The following is a 26,422-nucleotide window of genomic DNA, read 5'->3' as shown; positions in this document are numbered from 1 at the left end:
TAAAATTTAACTAAAACGAAACGCAATTTTTTAACTAAATTGTTAATATGTGTTTTCCATTTTAAATTAGAATCGATAAATAGTCCTAAATATTTGATATTATTTACAGATTGTAGAATATAGCATTGACAATTTTCATTAGTACTTTTGCAGGAGAGAGAGTGAAATTTTAAATTTAAGTTAAATTCTGATTTTCTTAAACTGAAATAAATATATTTAGTTTTATTTAGATTTAAATTTAAGTCATTTATTGTAAACCATTTTGAAATAATGCGTAAATCAGATTCAATTTGAAAAATTAGTTGATTTAAATCAGTGCAAGAATACAAAATTACGGAATCATCAGCATACGTTATTATCTTACCAAAAAGTTTGAGTTGACAAAAGTCATTGATGAATATAATAAACAATAAGGGTCCTAGAATAGATCCTTGAGGAACACCACGGTTTGAAAAAATATAATTACTAAAATTACTTCGGATTTTAACTCTATGTTCTCTGTTTGAAAGATATGAAACAAACCAATTTAACATAATTCCTCTGAAACCAGCAGATTCTAATTTTTTAATTAAAAGATTGTGATTGACATTATCGAAAGCTTTTGATATATCAAGAAATATAGCTACTGTTATCTTATTTTCAGCAATACTATTATGAATAAATTTTGAAAATTCCAAAAGAGCTTTTTCTGTACTTTTGCCTTTAATAAATCCATGTTGATTAACAGAGAAAAAATTTGTATGTTTTAAATAATTGTACATTTTATCAGCTAGAGCTTTTTCAATGATTTTGGAAAAAACAGGTAATATTGAAATTGGTCTATAGTTTGATAGGCAATTTTTATCGCCGGTTTTAAAAATAGGAGTTATGGTTGCTCTTTTTAAAGAAGTTGGAAATATGGATGACTTGATTGAGGTATTGATGAAATTAGTTATAAAATTTATATTATTGAGAGCAAATAGTTTAATTAATTTAACATTAATACCGTCATAGTCAAAGGAGTTTTTATTAGAAAGAGAATTTATTAAGTGAAGTACTTCACAATCATTCAATTCTAGGAAAACAAACGAGGTTAAACTTGGTGAAATATATATTTGCAAACTGTTTAAATATGGGTTTGAGGTACTGTTTGCAAATGATTTATTGAATTGATCAGAAGATTCATAGTCGTTTAAAATATCAGGTAAAGTAAGTGATTTGCTCTGATTACCAATAATACCATTTACAAGATCCCATTTTTGTTTATTTGAATCACAATTTAAAAATTTTAATTTGAAATATTCTGATTTTGCTGTTTTAATTAAGTTCTTAAGCTCAGAAACTATAGTGTTGTATGCTGTTTTGTAAATAATATCCCATGGATATTTTCTAGTTTTTTTGAATAGTTTTTCCTTTCTTCGAATTAAAATCAAGATATTACTAGTCATCCAGTTATTTTTGGCTTTTTTATTTGATTTATGCTTATATTTAAAATTATTTTTTAAATTATTGAGTTTGAAAACAAAACTTCGATATTGTTGATCAAGAGAATCTTGAGGATTGTAATTAAATTTGTAATTTGACAGATAATTATTGAGCTTATTATAGTTGATTGAAATTCTATTTTCAGCTTCCTTAATTTTATTTACCTCATTGTAATGAACACTGCAAAAGGTTGGATAGTGATCGCTTATGTCATTTATGAATATTCCGGATTTGATTGAAAATTTATTTGTTTTTACGAAGACATGATCAATGCAAGTTGATGAGGAATTTACTCTAGTTGGTTTGTCTATGTAATTTTGAAATCCAAATTGGCATAATAAATTAATATATTCATGAGTAATAAAATCATCACTTAGAATATCAATATTTATATCACCCATAAGTATTATATTAGGATATTTAAGCTTAGAGATTATTACTTTAAGTTCAGTATTAAAAAAATCAACAGTAAAATCATGAGATCTATATAAAGATAGAAATAATAAATCTAAAGATTTGCAATAAAGTAATATAGATTCTGCGGAAACAAAATGTATAGCTAACTCTGAAATATCAAGACATTTTTTAATAAAAACACAAACACCTCCAGAGCGATTATTATTTCTGCAATTAAAGAATGAATTATAACCATCTATTGAGTAAAAATTAGTTTCATTTTGGTAAATCCAAATTTCCGACATAATTATGACACTTATATTTTCAATCATGCTAGAAATATGTGAAATAAAATTATCAAAGTTGGCTCTTAAACTTCTAATATTTATATGTAAAATATTTGACTTAGAATTGTCAGTACCAGCCCTGGTGGACTTGCCCTGATTTATTGGATCTAGCAACACCTACACCAAGATAAAATTGTCCTGCTTTATATAAATAAAAAAATTCTAGTGGTCACGAAATTTAAGTCGTAATTAATTTACCATTTTTCATTTTAAGTAATTTGTACTACGCATCAAAAAAGCAAAGTATCATATGAAAAGCAACTTAATCGCATCAGTTTTGTTACTTTTTGAGGAATATTTGAATTATTTAAATGTAGCGGTGGGTAACACAACTAGTAATCTAATTTACTAAACCAAGAATTAACATAAATTTTTCTACTACTGAAACTATTTATACAAAGCCGAGCAAGTTGGCATCTCTGCAAATATTTATTTTTGAAAAATGTTAACAATAATCAATATACACCTACGTGTTATGTTGCTTAATTGATCTGCAATAGGAAACAAACTAATGGTCACGTCATTGGGAAACAAGACTTCTATCATCTGAGCCCTTTCTGCTAAACTCGATTGTTATAAAATGCTTTAAATTATTAAATGAATTAATAATTGAGACAGTTTGACCATACAATTTTAAAGTTATAGTGAGAGGAATAGAGAAGACTTTATTTTTAAGCATATTTGGAAAAATGTGTAATTTAATGTATCTTGCCTTTGTGTGAATTAACCATTTTTAAATTTTAAAATCCATTTGTGTTACGATTTAATAAAAAAAAAAGAAAATCATTGACAACTGAAACTTCACACATATTTCTTAATTAAACTTATTTCAAAATGTAAATATAGATTTGGACTCGTTGGAAAAACTAGCTGGAGGAATAAGCTTGATTTGAGAAGCTTTTTTTCTTCAAAGAAGTAATGAAATAAATCAAAACTTTAAATAAAGAAAAAGCATTTTTCTTAGTAAACAATAAACAGTGATACACGCCAACTTGTTCAGCTTTTTGGGCGAATTTGTTCAAGTGATAGTAACATTTATGTTTTGGTGTATAATTCTTGGTTTTATGAATTTGTTTTGCCCACCCACTACGTACGAATAATTTAAAAGTTCATAAAAATGCCATTTAGTTACAGTCAAATTGGGACTTTCCTAGCCAAGAGGTTTAGAATCGCATCGTACTGAATTCTTCTACTGGAATCTCGGTGATGTCCTTCTCTAATTTGTACTATCTGTTCTTCTATTCGTCAAGGACTTATAAGCCGTCTTTGGAATGCGCACACATGTGTATGTATGAGCAACAATTTTCAATCCAGATAGCTTTATTATTTTTAGGTTTTTGGACACCTCTTTAACATGTTCACGCCGGGGTGACCCACCGGTGGTTCACGCTAGATTGTCTTATCTTGGCAGCGCACCGAAGTAAAAACTGGTAACAATAAATTTCATTTTTTTAGTTTTTTTCCGGGAATTATAAAAATCCATAACTACCAATTGTTTTTAACAGATGCAATTTTTATATTGAATTGCTTCTTCACCGTGATAAATTTCCTTGCAGTGAATTGTTATTGTTGAGAATAGATTAACTCCTCCCAAATATTATCTAATATTGAAATAGTTCTTCTATCAGTATTTTCTCTTTTCCCGTACCAGTATTTTCACTTTTCCCGGAGTGAACGTGTTAAGTAAAAAAACTGGGATTTCTTTCCAAAGCACTAGAGAAGCTCAAGCCCTTAATTATCGCAGAATAAAATTTTTTGATAACATATGCTTGTACTTGAAATTCTAAATTATATCTTTACTATCAAATGATTAAAACATCAAATTTAGATATTATCTTTCAGATATTTTATAACGAATATCAGCAAGCTTACAATGAGTACCAGTTATTCGTTTGAGCTTTTCTAATGTTTATTTATAAGCATGTCAAAGTCAAGTGAGATGTCAAGAAAATGTTTGGATCCTATCTTTCGCTCGGAATTCTACATATCTCTATTACAAAGTAATGAAAAAAAGTGTCATATAAATATTTTTGTATCGTACATTATAAGCTATAATTTAGCACCAATTATTCTTTTCAGGCTTTTCAAATATTTATTTAAGAACAAGTCAAAATCATTTATGTAAGATGCCTAGAAATTGTTTGGTATGCGTCTCATAAAACTCTCCCTTACAACATTGCCTATGGCATAACCTGTTACATGTTTGTTTACATTTGGCGTAATATTTTTTTTCTTTTTACTCGAGGTGATCCCCTAAAAAGGGGCCTCTTTCTACGTCATTCATTTAGTAATTCATACTGAGAGAGAATATTGGAGAAAGTTAACTACAGTTCGTTGAACGAGCTTTAACTTGTAATTCCTTATAGAAAGCCTTGGGGTTATTTTTGTCTTAAAATACGAATTCTTTGCTCATTATGTTCAGATAACGTTACATTAGAGAAAAAAAAAGTTTAATTTTTCTAAAGGTTTCTGATCTCTATATCTACGTAATAGATGACCTTCTGTTTCGCAGTTAGGTATATTTAATAACATATAGACGGATTATTTTTTCCAGACACTTCTGTATTTATTACTTACCTATTACTCAACACAGGAACTACCGCTTTTTCCTGAGATAATTTTTTATATCACTACAATATGTTGAGTTGCGATTTCGCATTTTCTGCATTATGGTTTTATCCCCTTACTGCAATGTTTCCCAAAGTGTGGTACGCGTACCCCCAGGGGTACGGGAACAGTTTAGTGAGGGCACGCGTTCTTATGCGAAATATCTTGGAACTAACAAAAATTTCAAAACATTTTATTCAAAAGCAAAGCTAACCATGAACATTTACGATTACATATTTTTCTATTGGCTATTTTTGCGGAGTTAAAAGTTAATAATTAGTGGTGTCAACAGCGAGTTGTGATATTTAATTTTTGTACAATTATTTTTATAGTAAAAAATACATAAATTTTTTTATTAGTGGTACACAGGGTTACGAAAAATTTAGAAAGGGTACACAAAAGTCATAAGTTTGGGAAACACTGCCCTACTGCATATAACTACACAGTTAGAATAATCGATCATCTATCTACAAGAATACTCCTTTACTTCATTTACATTCCACCATCTCATTGAAACACCGCGAAGTTCAAGTTGAAGATGAATGGGAAAAGGGCAGCAAGCGGCCTCAGGTGCAAAATATTTCATACAGCTCAGTTCTGCGATTTCACAAAACAAGTTCAGAATCCTTATGGAAAGTCTCGTTGTTATTTAACCCTTTGACGCAGAATTTTTATTTCATTCTTTTTTACCACGTTTATATGAACTTGCCTTCTTGTATGTCTGTTCGGGTGGAATTTTGTAATCGATTTTAAACTAATTTCCCGACTAGCTACAGACTTCAAATTTGGGACATTGTTCAAAATTGGATGACAATGCATGAAAATGAAGAGAAAAAAGACATACAAAATTAAAATAAAATTAAAATTAAAGAAAAATTAATATTTTCGATTGTCTTTTGTTGTCGATTCGATTATTTCAAATTAGTGTCACATGTCAGTTGAAAAGTTTTGTGTACAGTGAGTGAAAAAATTGAGATTTTGGAAGTGAGTACAAAAAAAATAAAATAAAAAATAATACTTATAAAAACCACTTTTTGTAGTGGAGAATAATAATTAAAAAACAAAAATTTGAAAAATGAAAAGCGTGGTGCGCATGAAATACATAACAGTACATATACTCATACATATACACATTTTCTTACTCATACACATGCACAGCCACATTCTCATACACATGCATATACACATCCACATTCAGATACAATTACAGATATACATACACATATTCTCATGATCACATATACACACACTAATATAACATTACGATTATGTATTTCATGCGTCCAAAATTTTTCGTTTTTCAAATTTTTTTATTATTATTCTCCACTACAAAAATGTGGTTTTTAAAAACATTACTTTTTATTTTGATTTTTTTCTCATTATTTTGTATTATTTAAGCAAATATGAGTTAAAAATAATACATTTAACATTTTAATAATTGATGACAGTATGAAATGGCGGTATCTGAGTTAAAGTTAAAATTTTCTAAACACGCCTCTCTTCCAAACAATTATTTTTCATATTTTCACTTATTTGCAGTTACTTAGATACAATAGAAATAATTATTCATCAATGAAATTTCTTTTATTTACATAATCAATCATTCATAACTCTTTGAAAAAGAAACTTTTCAAACTGCTTTTTTTTTAAATTTTATATAAATATAATTCTGATGATCTAACAGGTTTTTTTAAGTTACCATTGAATTCTTTTCTTTTTAAATAAAAAAACTATCTTTATATATTTTTGCTTGTAATTAAAGTGTCAAAAAAATATTTGTAAGAGAGACACCGGTATTTCATTTGCGTTAAAGGTACAAATACGAATTCTTTCTTCGCTTTGGTTAGACAACGTTAAGAGAAAAAATTTCCTTTTGCTAGAGGTTTCGAATCCATATGCGACAGATTGTTTTTTATCAGACACTTCTGTTGTAAAATGTTTTTTTCTCAACCTATGAACTTACTTCAAGAAGAAAATAACTGGTAACTCAAATGATTTCAATCGTAGTATTTATCGTGGAGAAACTAGACGTTCCATTTACCGTAAAACTTGAACACGTTGAATGCCACGCTAATTTTATATCGCTTGACCGTCTGGCTAAACGGTAAATAACTACAAACTAAATAAAAAAATTTCAAATATTAGCGTATTTTGCTAGTTTTTTAAAAGGTTTAGCATGACATATCTGAAAAAAGTGGTGAATTATATAAGCCTACGAATTGTTTAGAAATAGTAGTGGATAAAAATCTATTAAATTGAATTTATTAAACCAAGAATCAGAATTAATAAACTACCATTTGAAAATATTTATTCGCCGTCCGAAGCAAGTTGGTATCTCTGTGTACATAAATAACACTATTTTTGTGTGTTCTATATGCATTAATTTCTTCAAAACATTTTAGTAACGATAATAATATAAAAAAATTTAAAAATTTACTCGAATTATGTGTTTCTAATAATCATGGCTTCGCCGATTACCGGTGACCCCCGTGGTGCTATAAACAAACTCAGTGCCGTCACCGGTGAGCACCACGGCATTCAACGTGTCAATAATATAAATTTTGATAATTTGATTTAAAATTAACCACAGCGATATTTCAAAATTAAAGTTGTAGGAAGCTCTATAAAATATCAAATTAGTCCAACTTAAATACTCAATATAAATGCTTTTAAAGAGATGCTTTGTGCATCGCTATGGTATGTTGAACTTCTGAAGCAGTATTCTAGTATAGGAGAATATGAAGAAAAAATAATTATTTTATTAAAGTTTAGGATGCAGTATACCCTAAAATATGCATATGAAGTTGAGCACATGAGACAGCTTGCTGCCTTTTCTCCATTCACGATGAACTTTTAGCGTTGTAAACATTGTGATGTGTGTTAGGAATACAAATGAAGTAAACAAGAGGTGCATACATACAGAACACTCTATATATAAGTGAAGTTTTTAATTTTGTTTTGTGTACTTAGGAGAGGGATGCGTCATTACTGAAATTATCTGGTGTGGGTCGTATTCTGATAACATATCAAATAAATGTCTGGTTACATATCAAATTGTTTGGCCTTGTAAAATGAGTTAGAAAACGCTAGTCAAGTTATAATTTGTGCTAATGGAGCTCAAGTTATAATTTGTGCTAAATTTATAACTTGATGATGTATCATACAAAAATATATAATGTTTCATGATTTTATTATAAAGTTTTGATTAAGAATTTAGAGTGCAAAGATAGGATTCAAACACTTTCTTGACATCTCATTTGATTCAGACTTGCTTTGATTCAGATTTGAAAAGCTCAAATAAATAAACTGGTGTTTGATTTGAGTTTGATAACGTATCATATAAAAATATTTTATGATGTCTCATGACTATTATTTTACCTTTAAAGCAGAAAAAGACGCCGGTGCTTCATGCTATAACTATCATATAATTACATAATTACAGAGATGCCAACTTGCTCCGGACAGAGAATAAATATTTTCGAGTGGTAGTTTATTAATTGTGATTCTAGGGATAATAAATTCAATTTATTAGGTTTTTGTCCACCACTATTTCTGAATGATTCGAAGGCTTATATAATTCACCATTTTGTTATTGTCAAGTTATGGTGAGTAATACAGATTTTGATCTCGTCAGGTTCCTGAGTCGGGAGAGACAATACTGACAACTGGCCATTTTGATGTCTGGATTTTGAGCCCGCCATTTTGTTTTTTCAAGTCATGCCGTATCATAAAACAGCTCGTGGTGGAAAGGTCTCACTCTCCATTCGTAATTCACCGTCGCATTGCAAAGAATCCACGTCATTAGAAGAAATCATTGCTACCTGTGGGATATCAAAAAAATACTTTCCACCAGTTGAACACGAACATATTGACGATCTCGTAGAGTTTTACACTCAGTTTGATACAGAGGAGCTGATTGGTTTAGATAAATTACTTAGCAAACTGCTCATTCAAATAAGATCAAGTTACTCTGGAGACTATGAATACTCCTACTTCCTAAAACTGACAAATGCAGCTTATCACGTCAGGTGGAAGAGGAAAAACTTTCAAGCGGAAGAAAACAAGGAGATAAATAAAAACTCCATTCAACTCGAATCAATAATGACTGAAATTAATCCAAGCACTGAAGACATAACCATGGAAAATAAAGATGAAAACCTGAATACAACACCGAATACAGAAACAGACACGGACATCAATATTAACAATAGCACAGAACCACCTGCAAAGAAAAGAAAAAAGAAGAAGAAAAAGCAAAATGCAATCAAAACAATTGAAGATAATTCTACACTCATATCTGCAAACAGCTGTCCTTCTTCTAGCCAACATAATTCAACAGATGACGTCACTATCTTGCAGACAACAAAACCTAAGGAGGATACCGACAAAGTACGGGATCCGCCCAGCAAACCTGAAATAACACTGCAAGCCAGATATATTAAGGTTTTGGTCTGGGGTCTGCCTGTGGACTTTCATACAGATGCCATCAATACAGAATTACAGAAAAACAGTATTGAAACCTTTAAAATTGTGCAGTTTAAGAAAAGAATGGGAGAGGCCTGTCGGCTCCTTCCACTTTTTCTCATAATCCTAACATCAACGGCGAATCGCCAAAGAATATTCGAAGTCAACAACATACAGCAGATCCCGATCAAAATCGAACGATTTCGAGGAGGTCGAGGACCTATACAATGTTACAACTGCCAAAATTATGGACATACACAAAGCCACTGCAATGCACCTGCAAGGTGTGTAAAATGTGCTGAAAACCACAGGTCACATGAATGCAACAAAGACAGAACTACACCTCCAAAATGCTGTAATTGTTACAAAAGCCACACAGCCAACTATACTGGGTGCGAGACCCGTCCCAGCAGAAGGAGCCCTCGAACAACATCATATTCGACGCCTAAACTTGTTCATCGATTAGTGTCATTAATCAAAGAATTACAGGAATTGCTCAAAAATGAAGAAGTGCTCCGTCTTCTGCGGGGGATCATCGGGGAAACATCTCAATCCCAGTGAGTTCTACTTTTATTTTCAAGACTCTCAAGTTAAATTCACTGAACTTTTCACATCAGACTTTTACTTAAGTTAAATTAAATTACATTAAGAATTATTTTCTGATAATATAACCAATTTATGCATACATATATATCAACTTTGCATGTTAAATTCTTTTGAAAATTCTATTGTATTTAATGAGCAATACTTCTCTGATAAAATATATTCACTGCATTTTCTCCAAATATGTTATTTCATCATGTATCAAGGTATGATTTATCTATATTCATCAATTATGCCTTTCATTTTTCAAAAATCAATTACTGTACATATCAAATCATGTTTTATCTTTATTTTTAATTTAAGTCTACAATCAATATTTCTAGTGTTAAGTCAATTTGTCATATTAAATTTCATTGTTTTATTATTTCACAAGCAAACGGCTTAATTTTTTTTTATGGTTACCACAATGTATTCGAATGAACTTCAATGTATGTCACAATTAAATATGTGCTAGTTAAAATATTGAAATTTAATTAGTGAAATATGTATCAATTTATGTTATTATTTATTTATGTCAACTTATGTATATATAAGTCAAATTATGTTTATATTCATATATATCAACTTAGATTCGATGAATCAGATATTCAAATGTTATATTTACTCAAGCAAAGTGCTTGTTTTTCTATTAGCTACCACATCGACTGCTAAATTCAAAATGTTATTACTATAAATTTTCTGTAAATTTCTAGATGTATGGGATAGGGGCCGCTAAGTGGCCCAGGTGCCCAATTTTTGTAAAAAAAAAATTAAAATTAATTGTCAAGTTATACTGAACCTTTTAAAAAGTAAGCAAAATTAGTCAAATATTTGCAAATTTTAGTTGTATTTATTAACCGTTTTTTAAATTATTTTGACGTGTCCGGAGCAGTTGGCATCTCTGTAATTATATGATTTCATACTCATAGAATATATATAATTATCTTATAATTTCATGCTCATAACTATAAATTAATTGAATGCTAAATATAATGTTTTGCACTTACTTTGACGAAAACTAATAGAAAATAATGAAAAAGATGTTCAAAGAAAATTCTGCGTCAAAGGGTTAAAAACAGTAAAAAATGCGCATTTCAAAAAAACAAATTATTTTTGACAAATTATTTTTAGCCTTGAAGAACATATTTATTGGTTAAAAGTTTAAAAAAATGTTTATGATATTTCTTTCTATAGCGCTTTCTAAGAAAACAACATATTAATCCTTGATGTAAATATTTATTATCTAAAAATTTCACACTTTCGGGAAATATTCTAGAACTACCTTTTCTATTAAAATAACTGATCATATATTTCTCAAAAAAACAGTAAATATAAAAATAAATCTGACTAAAGTACATTACTTATTATTTCTTAGAATTTCTTTTAAGAAAGTGAAACAGATTTGGTTGGCATTTCCTTATAGCATCTAAAGCCTTGTTGGGCAACATGCTATCTTAAACCCCCCATCGTTCGTGCAATAGGCGTCATAAATCGACTTGGCTTTGAAAACAGTAGGTTTCTGGAAAGGTGTGCAACAGTTTTGTATAATGAGGTATTCAAAATATGAAAATAACTCTTTCATGTTTTGTGAAATTTTGAAAAACGCAAGCATGTTAAAGATAAACAATAAATAAATCTGGAAAAAACATAATACACATATTTTCTTAAAAAAAATTCCCCTTTCTATTTAGTATAACGCAATTATTTGAAACAACATGCTGGATTTTTTGACAGTTTATCCAACAGCTCGAAAGGCTAACCCCGAAATATGATGAACAGACATATTATCTAAATTTCGAATTCAATAATTTAAATTCAATCAACTCCATCAAAAATCATACGATTGTTAACGATTTAAGTGTAGCAATCTTTAGGACAGTCAGTAAAAGATCCAGAGCTCGCCCGCATTTAGAAAAATTTGAAAAGTCCTTGCAATATTGAGATACAAAATTGCATTAGGTTTTATACAATTAGAATATTTTAATAGTTAAATGAATCTAGATCCAAAACCAGTGAATTTGGTTTTTAATTTGAAAGTGAAATCAACTCTAAGGTACTTCTCGCTTCTTTAATACAAAATGGAACCACTTTTTAAGACCTTGAAGGCCGTTTTCGTGCTAAAGCAGTCCTTAAGGTCTTAATAAGCAATTACTCTTAACTTTCTTACTTTTAACCGTAACAATGACCCTGTTAAGAAAGAGTTTTCTTTGTTTTACTTCAGCTGTTCTTCAAAATTAAATCATAACAACAAAATATCAATGAAAATGCATCGAAAACAAATTCAGTCAACATTTAATGAATAGTTTACTAAAAACCTAATCAATTATTTTCTTGATTTGGTGAATCGCGCCCTAACTCTTCTATCCAGTGATCCTCTTTTCTGATACCCACCCTCTACTCAGAACATTACAGTTCGGTTTCACTCCCTTTGTCGTATGGCATCTCTCAGATTTCTAGGTACTTTCAGAGGTTTACTTTAAAAGTAAAGCGTGTGACGTTAGGAAACGAGCAGGCTGATTTTTTTTCTCGCAAAAAAACAAACCAAAAGTGCTCTAATCAGGATTCTCTAAAACATCTTGCAAATCTGTAAAACTGCATGCCAAACATATTACGAAGGAACACCATACCGAATTAAGGCTGTTTTTTGAAAGTTCCGTCGTAATATGAAATTATGCTTTTTTGCGAATAATATGCTATTTTTATAACTGCTGTGATTTTACAACTGTTACTCATGAATGTTAGTGGCTTTAGCCATCTAAAGCCACTACGCGCTGTCTACGCTTATTTGAAAATGGAGCAAAGAGTCAATGTGGAGAAAAGCCTCAGTTTTGTGAAAATGAAAAGCGTTTGTGGTCTAATTTTTCAGTATTTAAAAGCTTACTCCAATACTGCATTACTCCAATACTGCATTTTGAGCTTATGAAAGTTTGCAAAAACTGAGAATAAAATAGTGATTTTCATAATTTTCTTCTAGGTGGAAAAATGCCACAAAATTAGCAATTTTTTTAGAAAAATTAATGACGTTTATAATATTTAAGTTATTTGTCTGTCCTAAAGAGCAGATAATACCTCACGGCAGGATTATCGATAAATTTTTAAAATCATCGCATTGCTAAGGCACTTAAACTATGTTTTTCTTTATTTTCCTTGGCGAAAAACAGCGTTAAAGCCTAGCATTGGAAAGGCCTTTTACAGATTTCTCCAGGTGAACCATGGCTGTTTAAGTGAACATCTCAATCGTATTTGCATTTACACTACTCCAAACTGTCCTGTCTGCAACATCAACACCGTAAGCAACTTATTTTGGTTTTAGCAAAAAAGCATAATTCAGAAAATACTCAACTCTTTACTTATTAAATTGTGAACATAGCATATCATGAAATATGAAAATGGCTGATCATTGCCTTTTATGATTTATATCCCAACCACTGAGGGGGAAAAACTAATAATTCTTTAGGGGACATTTACTTTTTCTACTTCGAACAACTCGAACTAAAATCGCAATCAGTTTGAGATGAATTCTTTAATTCAAACCTTCTTCAAATAAATAATTAGTTAGACATAATATAACTTAACAAGGCTAAAATAAATAAATAATTGCAGCATTGTTATCGTAAATTGGAATTGTTACATAACAAAATAAAGAATCACAGTTATTAGATGAAAAAGCTAAATTTCCTGTAAGAACACATGCTTTGTGGAACATTAAACATTTCATAAATCACACGAAAATGGTTGCCTTTTTTTCTCCATCATCTTTGTCACGCTGATTGCAAGCATGACCCGGTTGACGGTCGCAATGAAAACTTGTGATTTTTAACTTTTCATTTCGTATCATTCTAGCCTTGATTACCTAGACAAACGACCTCTGATCTCGTATTTGAGTTTAACCAGACAGGGAAAAGAAACCTCATAATTTTACTGGAACAATGGCGTTACACATGATGCTAAGGTAACATGCCATGCAGTTCTTAAAAGTTCTCAAAGAACTCCCATTGTTAGCGCATGTATTGTGTAAATTGTTAGAGATACTAAGAAGTTGCTTCTTTCCTAATTAAATTTATTTTATCTATTTTATGAATTGCTTAAAGAGCACGTGGGTTTAAATACACGTGATTTATAATTCGAAATTTAACTAAGAATCATAAATTTTTTTATCATTTGACGGAGTAAATAATAAATAATTACATTAATTAATCGGCAATGTATAGGTAAAATACCATGTAAAGATGAACCTTCATAATTCCACTATGTCACACCACATAATGCTTTGGTAATATGCATGCAGTTCTTAAGAGTTCTCAAGGAAATCTGTTGTGAATTCAAGTATCGTGAAAAAGATTAAGATTACTTATTCAGTGGAAATTTCTTCCTGTTTTATTTTATTACAGTTATTTTATTCATTTATTTACATAACACGTAGATTTAAATACACGTGATTTATAATTCGAAATTTAGAATCATAAGATTTCCTTTTTATTGCTCGACGGAGATAATGGCTCATTATTAAATAAATTAAATCTGATATGGCGATATTTAGGCAAAATTCTATTGTGAAATAATTAATCCACTGATACAATGTCACAGTTCATAATGCTTAGTTAATATGCATGCAGTTCTTAAAAGTTCTCAAGGAAATCTGTTGTGAATTCAAGTATCGTGAAAAAGATTAAGATTACTTATTCAGTGGAAATTTCTTCCTAATTTATTTTATTACAGTTATTTTATTCATTTATTTATATAACACGTAGATTTAAATGCACGTGATTTATAATTCGAAATTTAGAATCATAAGATTTTCTTTTTATTGCTTGACGGAGATAATGGCTCATTATTAAATAAATTAAATCTGACATGGTGATATTTAGGTAAAATTCCATCGTGAAAAAAAAATTAGGATTACTTTTTGACGGTAATTGCTTTCCTTTTTTATTTTACTCATTTTATGAATAGTTTATGAAACCCGTGCGTTTAAATGCGTATGATGTGAAATTTAGTACCATAAGATTTTCTTCTGTATTATTTAGCGAAGCTAATGGTTAATAGAGAAATAAAATAAATTAGATATGGTGATATTTAGGTAATTATCTATGCAATATTGATCTTCATAATTGCACTAATACAATCCTGTCTGTCAACTTTTCCGATGCATATCTCTTCAGGGCATACGTGTGGAGTTGAGCGCTGACGCACTGTTGTTACACATGATGCTTTGGTTATGCACCATGCAGTTCTTAAAAATTAGCAAAGAACTTCCATTGTCGATGATTTTTTAGAAATTCCATTTAGTAAGAGTTATTCCAGTAGCCAGTCTTTTATTTTATTTTATAAGATTTAATGAAATAAAAGAAAAGACTGGCACAAAAGAAACACTTAATTTTAACACAACATTTTAAAAATATTTATATATTTAATGCGTTAGAGGAAACTTTGTATTTTAAGTCAATTTTTAGCTTTTTAATTTTTTTAATGCAAAAAGTAATAACTCAGATAAATATATACAGTATACTTTTTTTTGTCTATTGATAAAACTCATTTTGTGAACCAATTCCTTCACAGATTTCAGAGGAGAACTTTTCAGAGTAAGAACATTAGAGTAAGAATTTATTTTTTTGCTTCACGTTTTTTTATTTTAACTGAGAAACATTCAATTAAATTAAACAAAACTTTTAGAGCAATATTTGGTTAAAAACGCAAATAACACATTATAATTTGAAACAAATTCACAAAAAATTGCTCAAATTATGAGCATTTCAAGTATTTCTTTCATACTGCACATGCGCGGAAAACAAAAAAAAAATTTTTTTTTTTAAATTTTTTGTTCTGAATTGCGTTTGGCAACTTATGAAAAAAGTTCAAATGGTTGCAACAAATTTCAACACGTTTCAAAATTTTAATCGATTTATTTCGAACCTTAAATGTTACAAACTCTTAGAAATGCATATAACATATCCTTTTACAGTTCTTACTCGCCTTTAAACAGACTTTGTAACACTGTTTCGAATAACATCCAAACGCAGCGATAACCGTATTAATGAATAGAGAAAGGTTACTCTTACTTTCCTTGCACTTGACTTATTTAAATATATTTTAAACTACCATTGTTCAAAAACTTCCGATGTAACAAAGATTTTAGGTCAAAGATTTCATTTCAAAGTCACGAGACTTCCTTTCTCTTTTGACCCATGAAAAGCTACTGCTCGTTAGGCAGCCTCACTTTTTTTAAAAAATTCTGTAAATCAGTCCAGCAATTATATGAAAAGAAGGATGCTTCTCAGAAAAAATTAATACTCCAGATATTTTTTGACATAAAGCTTTGTTATGTTATTATTAATAATACCAAAAAACTCCTTTATTCCCCTCCGTATGTAAATAATTTCGAATGCTTGATGCAAATTAATACTCAAGATATTTTCCGAGAAAAAGCTTCGTTAATATTATTATGAATAGTACTTGAAAGCTCCCCTATTCTCCTCAGTTCGTAAATAATTTTGATTGCTTGATGCAAATTAATACTCAAGATATTTTTCGACAAAAAGCTTTGCTTATGTTATTATGAATAGTACTTGAAAACTCCCCTATTCCCCTCCGTACGCAAATAATTTTGTATGCTTGATGCAAATTAATACTCAAGATATTTTCCGAGAAAAAGCTTCGTTTATATTATTATGAATCGTACTTGAAAACTCCCCCTATTCTCCTCAATACGCAAATAATTTTGAATGCTTGATGCAAATTAATACTCAAGATATTTTTCTTTTTCGACAAAAAGCTTTGTTTATGTTATTATGAATAGTACTTGAAAACTCCCCTTATTCTCCTCAATACGCAAATAATTTTAAATGCTTGATGCAAATTAATACTCAAGATATTTTCCGAGAAAAAGCTTCGTTTATATTATTATGAATCGTACTTGAAAACTCCCCCTATTCTCCTCAATACGCAAATAATTTTGAATGCTTGATGCAAATTAATACTCAAGATATTTTTCGACAAAAAGCTTTGTTTATGTTATTATGAATAGTACTTGAAAACTTCCCTATTCCCCTCCGTACGTGAATAATTTTGAATGCTTGATGCAAATTAATACTCAAGATATTTTCCGAGAAAAAGCTTCGTTTATATTATTATGAATCGTACTTGAAAACTTCCCCTATTCTCCACAATACGCAAATAATTTTGATTGCTTGATGCAAATTAATACTCAAGATATTTTTCGACAAAAAGCTTTGTTTATGTTATTATGAATAGTACTTGAAAACTCCCCTATTCCCCTCCGTACGTAAATAATTTTGAATGCTTGATGCAAATTTAACTCAAGATATTTTCCGAGAAAAAGCTTCGCTTATATTATTATGAATCGTACTCAAAAACTCCCCCTATTCTCCTCAATGCGCAAATAATTTTGAATGCTTGATGCAAATTAATACTCTATATCTGAAAATGATTTAAGATGAATTTCATAAATCGATAACACTCTGAACGTCAAATAATTTATTTTAACAAATTATCTAAAATATTCAATTCTCCTATCTTAACCAACCAAGATTCTTTGATGAGTTTAATTAGATTTTATTACAATTTATTCTAGCGATTTATCTGAGGCATTATCTACATAGACGTCAGAAGATTCTATATCTGAAAATGATTCAAGATGAATTTCATAAATCGATAACACTCTGAACGTCAAATAATTTATTTTAACAAATTATCCAAAATATTCAATTCTCCTATCTTAACCAACCAAGATTCTTTGATGAGTTTAATTAGATTTTATTACAATTTATTCTAACGATTGATCTGAGGCATTATCTACATAGACGTCAGAAGATTCTATATCTGAAAATGATTTAGGATGAATTTCATAAATCGATAACACTCTAAACGTCAAATAATTTATTTTAACAAATTATCCAATTCTCCTATCTTAACCAACCAAGATTCTTTGATGAGTTTAATTAAATTTTATTACAATTTATTCTAACGATTTATCTGAAACATTATCTACACAGACGTCAGAAGATTCTATATCTAAAAAGGATTTAAGATGAATTTCATAAATTGATAACACTCTGAACGTCAAATAATTTATTTTGACAAATTATCCGAAATATTATCTGCATAGACGTCAAGCGATTACTTATCTCCAAACGATTTAAACGAAATTTCATAAAACGATAAAACTATGCTGAACATCAGAAGAAGGTCATGACCATTAAATCTAAAAAACAGGGATTGATGAAATCTAACACCCAACTGAGTTCTTAGTAGGAAAAAAACGACATGAGGCATCCGCTCGATTTAAGAATGACGACAAGACAATAGCAAATTCAATGTCAAATAAAGCAAAATAAAAACGAAATAGATTATGAGTCGATTCTAGCTGGGATTAATGCGCTCAACTACTTCCTTCTCCAATTTTCAAGCAATATTGCACAGATTGAAATGTTGCTTTCCTTTAAATATTCAAATTAATCAGCTGTTGCCAGATGCTTCGTGCATAACTTTTTACGAGTTGCGTTTTCACTGCGGCTTTGTAGTTAAAGAATACAATGAATGTCAATCTCAAATGAATTGATTGCTACAAAACGAAAGAAAGAATTATATTTAAAGAAGTTATTTTCCCTTCGAATGTGAAAGCTATTATTTTCTCTGATAACTTATGGAGTTTGAAAATTAAGAATAAACAGATTAATAATATTTAAAAGAAAGAGTTCAGAAATTAACCATTTCATAATAAAAAGCCTTGGGAGAAAAACTACTACCGAAGCTAAGATCAAATAATACATTCTTACTCAGATAAGACATTCGCCTTATGCTCATATGATATTTTAAATAATATAGAATTTTTTTAAAACTTTTATTAGAACTTCAGAATATGACTGTTTATACTAAGGTAACTAATAATGGGTGACACGGAGTATCTGGCCTATAAGGCCACCTCCGTAAATGATGAATTAAATTTTGAATTAAAGGCCTATGTTGTTAAAATTAGTTGATAAGATCGATAGTAGTAATTAATTAAATGAACGAAAGGACACGAAAAATTAAATGACAGCACAAACAGATAACAATAGAATACAACAATTGTTAAATTAGTGGTTTTGGGAATTAATAAAATTAATTTTTTTAATACTATTTGCATATTTGACAAATTATATATATATTTAAATTATTTATATTTAGTGGTAAACAAAATTCTCTTAATTCATATTTATTAAAACATTTAAATTTATTTTTAATACCACAAGGAATAATATTTTCTGACGCTACAGAAATTCCGTATCAGTTGAAGAATATGTACATTAGTTGAGGAAAATTTCGTAGCCTAGCAAATACATAATTTTTAAACAGTTATGTCTATTATTGAATAGTTATGTACATATAGTATATGCCAATAACAACGCTTTTTGCAAAATATATTATTGAGTAGTATACAATTAAAACTATATCTTTCAAATTTGTGGTAATTTTACTAATGTTTTAAATGCTTCTCTACCTATGACAAAGTGACGTTTTTCATGTGCTTTTGAATAAATTTTATGTAGTGGTGCAGAAAATAAAATAAAATCAAATTTATAATTAATTAATTTATTTATTAAAACATTAACCTAGCTATCATTAAAAGAAATATTTCAAAAACGTGTGGAAAGTTGGAAATTTGCTATTTAATATCATATTAATCATGTTATTCAATAAAATCAAATTTTAATATAAATGTTTAAAATCAAATTTATAATATAGTAGATATAAAAAAAAAACGACTGTATTAATCGAAGCGCTTGTAAATCGAAACACTATTACGAATTACGCGTGAGTCAGCTTTAAGTCGCAATATTAATAAAATCACTCTTATTCATGCAGAAGAAATGAAAACAAGACGGGATATTTTTTTAAAAATCTATACTACATAAAAGCTTAACATATGTTCGTATAACATACAAAAGAAAAAGTTTATTTTTTCGCGTTGGCAACGAAAATCTTCAACAGACTAAGCTGAGCAAAAATGATAACTTAAAAGATAACTGTTCAACAGACTGAATATATATATATATATATATATATATATATATATATATATATATATATATATATATATATATATATATATATATATATATATATATATATGTGTGTGTGTGTGTGTCCGGAATTTAAATATGTATATATTGCATTATCCCTAAATGTAATCTTTTTTGTTGCATTGAAATGTATATAAATCAAATTATAATTAAGTACGAAACGCTCATAAATGAAATGTTTCATCTGATGTATTGTATAATTTTAATATTTTTTTTAAAGATTTATTTTAAAAGGAGTAGTTCCCATTCATTACACGGCTATTTTTTTTAACCTCAAGTAATAGTTTTTAAATTAGTATTATAAAGTATATGTAAAAAAATTTTTGTCACTTTTAAAATAAAAGTTTAATTATTATGTAATTTTACATCAGTCAATTATATTGTTCATCGAACCTCCTAATATTAAAACTTCTACCAGAAGCCCGATATCTTTCATACCAATTTTTTTTAATGAAGATATCTCGAGAATTAAACAAGCCAAATACCTCGGCATTATTGTAAAGGAAAAACTAACTTGGAACATTTTTAAAAGCAAAATCATGGAAACTGTTTAAAAAGCTAGAGCCGCTTAAATTAATCTTTATCTTCCAATATATAGACCATCAACGATTAGTTTATATAACAAGAAGCTCGGATACATGTTTTATATAAAACCTATAATGACTTATGCATCACCTGACTGGGCAAAAATGTAATCAAGACCATAGACACTACGCAAAATAAAATTCGAAGACAAATAGTTAACGCATCAAGATTTATGACCAATAAACTATCCTCTAGAAAATATCTATTATATTTTTTTAAAAAAATCAAAGTTACATTCTAGAAAGATGCCCTCAATTTTGAAGCGACAAATTTCAAACAGATACGCGACATCGACTATAACAAAAAATAGAACCCAAGAACTTTATTAATAACATCAGATGTTACTTTAAGATGCAAGTTTATGGGACTTAAGAAAGCAATAATCCTAGCAATCTAGCCGCGGGTCGCGTCAGCAGGAAAAGCTGGGTAGGTGAGCTAAATTACAACTTCCAGTCCATGGAATTCATTTTATTTTATTTTTAATTATGACTTTATCTCAATTATCGACTTTTATTCAAATCAGAATTCTGGTGACTTGTCTAGTACCGCAAGAGCCGCAGGTGCCCAGTTACGAAAATTAGGAATTAACATAGTTCATGTCAAAAGCTTCAAGCTGGGTGTAAAAAAAATCGTAAGCGGTTTCAATGTTTAGATTAACTTTAATGAAGATTATTAGCATAATTCGTAATATAAATTTCATCATTTGATGTATTTGCCGTTGCTAAATATTAACAAGTAAACTAATATAACTCAAATCGTATTATAGAGTGAGTTTACAAAAAAAGCAATTCTTTTCAAAATCGCTAATCCAATCACGGTTAATTTATAAAAAACGTTTTTTTTTTTAAATTATTATTCTGTTGGCATTTAGAAAGAATAACTTTCTGGGTAAAATGTTTCTTATAAATAAAATCTTCAGTTCTACATCGTATTTGAAGTCTTTCAATTTTCTGTAAGGCCAATTTCAGTCATATTTTACTCAAATTTTGAATTAAAATCTTATTATGTTCTTTTGTTTTACCATTGTGCGAGTGTAATCTTACAACTGGTGTGACTAATTACAGAATAAAATTGTTCCACTGTAATGCAAAAAAATTATTCTAGGTAAAAGAGAGAACTATTTCGTTTTCTAGAACATTATAAATTAAAAATAAGAAAATATTATGTATTCAAAAGGAATTTAACATATGACCTTAAAAGCGAATGTCTGATTATGTTTTCGAATATATTTGGAACTTTGTGCCATTCATTAATTGCCATTTTTGAATGTAATCTCTTTTGACTAAATAATTCAATTTCAATTTTTGTTTTTAACCGTAAATTACATTTTAGTATTTTCTTTTCAATTTTATTAATACAGTGAAACCTGTCGGGAACAACCACTCTCCCTTCCACAGTAAAATGGTTGAAGATGGAGGTTGGATGTTCTTACAGGTTAAATTCATTGACTTCAAAATTGCTATCGAAGGAACATGATTTTTCGCAAAGGATTTTAATTTCAGTCAATGTCCTTTTCTTGGTGCGGTAATGGCACTTCTGTAGGCGTCATGAAAAGACGAATCGATAAATAAAATTTAGCGGCTATAAAAATGATCCAAACTGATATAAATATGTGTAAAAAAAAAGTTCCAATAAATAAAAGAAACAATTATGTTTTTTGTTTAAATTTGCATTTAATATTATATCATAAAAATTAGAAGGTGAGAAGAAGTTATTGAGATGATTGTTTTTTCTAAAAAAAAAAAACTTTTTTTTTTGTTATTTAACTTACAACTCTAAAAGTTAAATGATTTATAGCATCGTCTTTAGTGCACACTGACTGCAATATGAGGTTGTATTGTCAAAAAGAGCTCTCTAAATAAGAGCCTCACACTAATATTTTGAATACATTTTAATCTACTTATTTGTTTGGGTTGAATTTTATGTTTTGATATTTTTTCGTGTTTCCTTATTTGACCTTTTCCGCATTTGGTGCAGACGTTCTCCCGGTTGCTGGGAGGGGTTTTCTTCAACAGGAAGCATATATGGCAACGTTACTTTTAAAAAGTAACGAGTAAAAGTACAAGTATTTTTAAAAAAATTAACGAGTAAAAAGTAAAAAGTTCTTATTTTAAAAAGTAACGAGTAAAAAGTACAAGTAAAAGTACAAGTACTAAGCAAAAAAAGTAACGATTTAAAAGTACATTTCTAGGAAATCGAAAATTCAAAGTAACCTAAAATTTTATTGAATAATATTCTTATGCTCTTTAAAGTTTTTGCCAAATTGTTGTCATTTAGTTAATTATTTTTAATTTTGAAAGTTATGGATTTAAATTTATTTTTAAATTCGAAAGAATATTATAATATAATTTTATAATATAATCGTATAATATAATTTTAAAATCAAATATAGTTTTAATTTCAAACTTTTTATGGATTTGCACGAAAAAGAAATTTTATCTATTGATTTTAATTTTCAGTTTATTATTTTTATTTATTTAAATTACCATTGATTTAAGATTGTTTTACTCTTTAGAGACGCGTTTTAAAAGCACAAACATAAACAAAGCAAACACAGGGTTTCAGATAGCTTTGTGATCTTTGAGCTAGTAAAAAATAATTGAATGTGCAGTATAAGTTGAAACAGAAGGTATTTAAACACGAAGTTAGCTGTGAATGCATGTATATTGCACAATAGTTTTATAAATTAAAAAAAAAAACATACGCATTTTTTTTCAATTTAATATTTTTTTTAGAAAGCTTGCCGAGTATTAGAAAAAAAAGTAACGATTTCGTTCGATATTTCCGTTACAAATACTTGTACTTTTTCCCTAAAAAAGTAACGAAAGTACAAGTAAAAGTACTAAATTTAAAAAGTAACGAAGTACAAGTAAAAGTACGTACTTTTTACTTGTACCGGCGGTACAAGTAACGAAAGTAAAAGTACTGCCATATATGACAGGAAGTCATTGGAAAAAATATCATGATGGTTTGAATTTTTGATATGTAATGGTGGAAAAATCACTTAGAAATGAAAAACAAAACCTAGATTTTCTTACCACAAGAAAATATTTTTTTTTACAAAGCACATCAGGTTGGCATCTCTGGAACATAGATGCTAAATATACCTGTCAGATGGAAGGCAAATATACCTTATAGAATTCTCGATTTACAGTGGCAGTTGCTAATGTCCTGTCTGTCCAACTTTAGCATCCTAAAATTTGCAGCGACAGAAAGGTTTCAGCTCATGTAAATTATTCGTTTGTGAATGTTAAAGTTCTTCCGCGATTTCGAACTGTTCACAGTCCGAGACATTTGTCACTTGGTAGTCTTAGCCAATCTTAAAAATATACAAACGTATACAACAAAAACAATGACCAACGTAATTTGCTCTTTTTTGTTAATTTTAAATTCTGAAAACTTTAGGTTAATATTAATCTTAGTAGTTAATATTTAAAAGTTATCCATATTAATCTAAGCGTCAACTTATATTTTACTCATTTTCTTAAAAAGCATACAAATGATTCAGTAATAATTTTTCGCGCATTTTGAAATAAAACAATGGGGCGGAAACACTCTAAATTTTTCCAAGACATTGTTTTAAGTTGTTAAATAAATCACTGACACAGAAATAACGAGAAAATTTCAACAAATACATATTTCATTCAACGTGAACAACATTCTCTTTTAATTAATAAGTGTGAAGATCTCTTGAAAAGTATCTAAATAAGAATGGTTATTAATTAATTAAATAAATTAATTAAGTTCAATCAGTATTAAATCTCTTCAATCAATTCAAGTATTCATATTGTTAAATTAGAAGACATGTTAACAAAGACATGTTTTATAATTAGCCGTAAAATTTAATTTTTGAGGAAAATAAATAAAAACTTACTTAAATATGCCCATTTCTTGGATTGTTTGAGAGCTGAAGTAAACTGTAGAAGAGTTGACAAGCATGTCGTTGAAATGTCTTTTTTGTAAATTTCTTTCATAACAACTGGCATAGCCTTGCGAATGATTTTGCTTACAGCGGTTTTTAAATCTTTGTCTGCCTGCATCCAAAACTGCCTGGCGTGAAGCTCGCTTTCTTTTGGAATTTCTTCAGGATCAATATCCAATGAATGGCATGGAAGGCACCCTACAAACATCACCACCAACAAAAATGTTCCATGAATGCTCCACTTGCCCATTTTAATGATTAATTCAAGCTAAAGAAATCAACAGTTGAAATCCAAACTGCGAAATACTCTTAAGTTCACATCTGAAAGGTAGCTCAACAACCTATCCAAAATTTCTTTCAGAAATCAGTTTTTAATAAACAAAATATAATAAAATAATTTTTTCACCTGTCTATTAGTATTTATTTTTTTACGCATCAAAAAAATACAATTCCAAAAAAAAATGGAAGATCTCCGAGGAGAAATGATCTCAAGACAAGAGATGAATTTCAAGAGCAAGCTGAAGAGAAAAGATGCTGAGGACAAAGATGCCAAAGGGTTAATACCTGTTCGTATGAGTGAATCTGTTGGTCTCTTCGCTTTCCTTTCTATTATTTTTTTTTTTTTCGTCATTTGCGTCTTTCACTTCTTTACCTTATCAGCAAGACGTTTTGCTTTCCAAGGCCAAGAAGGGAGAGTGAAAAAAAGAAGGGGAAAAAACTGAATCATTTTTACCTTGCTGAACTTCGTTTAACTTCTCTTTCCTTCGGGTTATCCTGTTTTCTGAATTGATGAGTTTAAGTTCACCGATTAGAGGTCGGAACTAACAAGCATTATTACTCTGTTTTTTTTTTAATCCCGTGAGATTTTACATCATACAAAACAACGTAACGTTTTCTGCATAATTTTCGCTAATTTGAAAAAGAATAAATAAACTTTGTGATTTAATCTTATGACTTTATTAAATTAAACAATGTAATGGATAGGAGTATGGGATAAAATCATTCATAAATGATAAGATTGCATCGAGCTTTAATTCCATTATAATTAAATTGTTTTGTCAAAATTCTATTAATAATCTGTATATCTATATTTTTATTTGGATGTTATAGTGTAATATTCAACTTTTCACGATGCTATATATATGTATATCAAAATGTAGAGAAAACAAGGGAAAAATTACAGAACAATGAAAGGAGGGGAAGAAAATAATAATAAATATAAAAGTAACAAGAAACCGGAAAAAAAAGTATATATATATATATATATATATATATATATATATATATATATATATATATATATATATATATATATATATATATATATATATATATATATATATATATATATATATATATATATATATATCTTGTCACAGTTTTAGTGGTTAAACTCCTCCTAAACGGCTCGACCGATTTTGATGAAATGTATATTCAGTAGGTCTGAGAATAGGTTTATAACTAATTTTTTTTCATTTTTTGAACAGATTTAACGTATATTTTAAATATATCTTTATTTAATCATATTCCAATCCAAACTAGACATAGAAACATGATAAATCAAATATTCACGGACGTTGCAATAAGTCATATTAAACTCTAATACTTATGCTCACCTTTAAAAGAAGAGCATCAAATATATTTGCAAGTTTGTGAATAAATGCAGTGATATGGCAGTATTTCGAGTTTAAAATACCAATGTGACTGCTCTTCCAGTGAATAACAACGATGAAGTAGCGCTGTACCAAATTGGCCGGTACATCACCTCCAATGAAGCTACTATGGCTCTATGGCCACAGTGTTGTAACACTGTAAATTTATCATCTGGGATGAATGCACTATGGCGCACAAACATTCGCTTGAGGCGTTGAACAGGACATTGAAAGATATAATAAACAATGACAAATTATTTGGCGGCAGTTCAGGTGATTTCAGACAAACACTTCCTGTCATTCCGCGTTCACCGTACGCTG

The 26,422-nt window shown here is 29.0% G+C and overlaps 1 protein-coding gene across 1 annotated transcript in view; it reads right to left on the bottom strand.

The window, feature by feature from the left end:
• The window catches only part of LOC107448262 (nose resistant to fluoxetine protein 6), a 107,114-nt gene extending 81,882 nt beyond the window's left edge, over positions 1 to 25,232 (bottom strand). Inside the window, exon 1 of the mRNA XM_087151688.1 lies at positions 24,402 to 25,232. Within this exon, the coding sequence (XP_087007814.1) occupies positions 24,402 to 24,699 (298 nt within the window). The 5' untranslated portion in view covers positions 24,700 to 25,232. The remainder of the gene's footprint in view (positions 1 to 24,401) is intronic.
• Between the last annotated feature and the right edge of the window lie 1,190 nt (positions 25,233 to 26,422).

Source organism: Parasteatoda tepidariorum, chromosome 9, assembly GCF_982258835.1.
Source record: "Parasteatoda tepidariorum strain Cologne lab strain chromosome 9, Ptep-v5.0, whole genome shotgun sequence".
Taxonomy (NCBI): Eukaryota; Metazoa; Arthropoda; class Arachnida; order Araneae; family Theridiidae; genus Parasteatoda; species Parasteatoda tepidariorum.
This window is presented reverse-complemented; position numbering and strand designations above follow the sequence as displayed.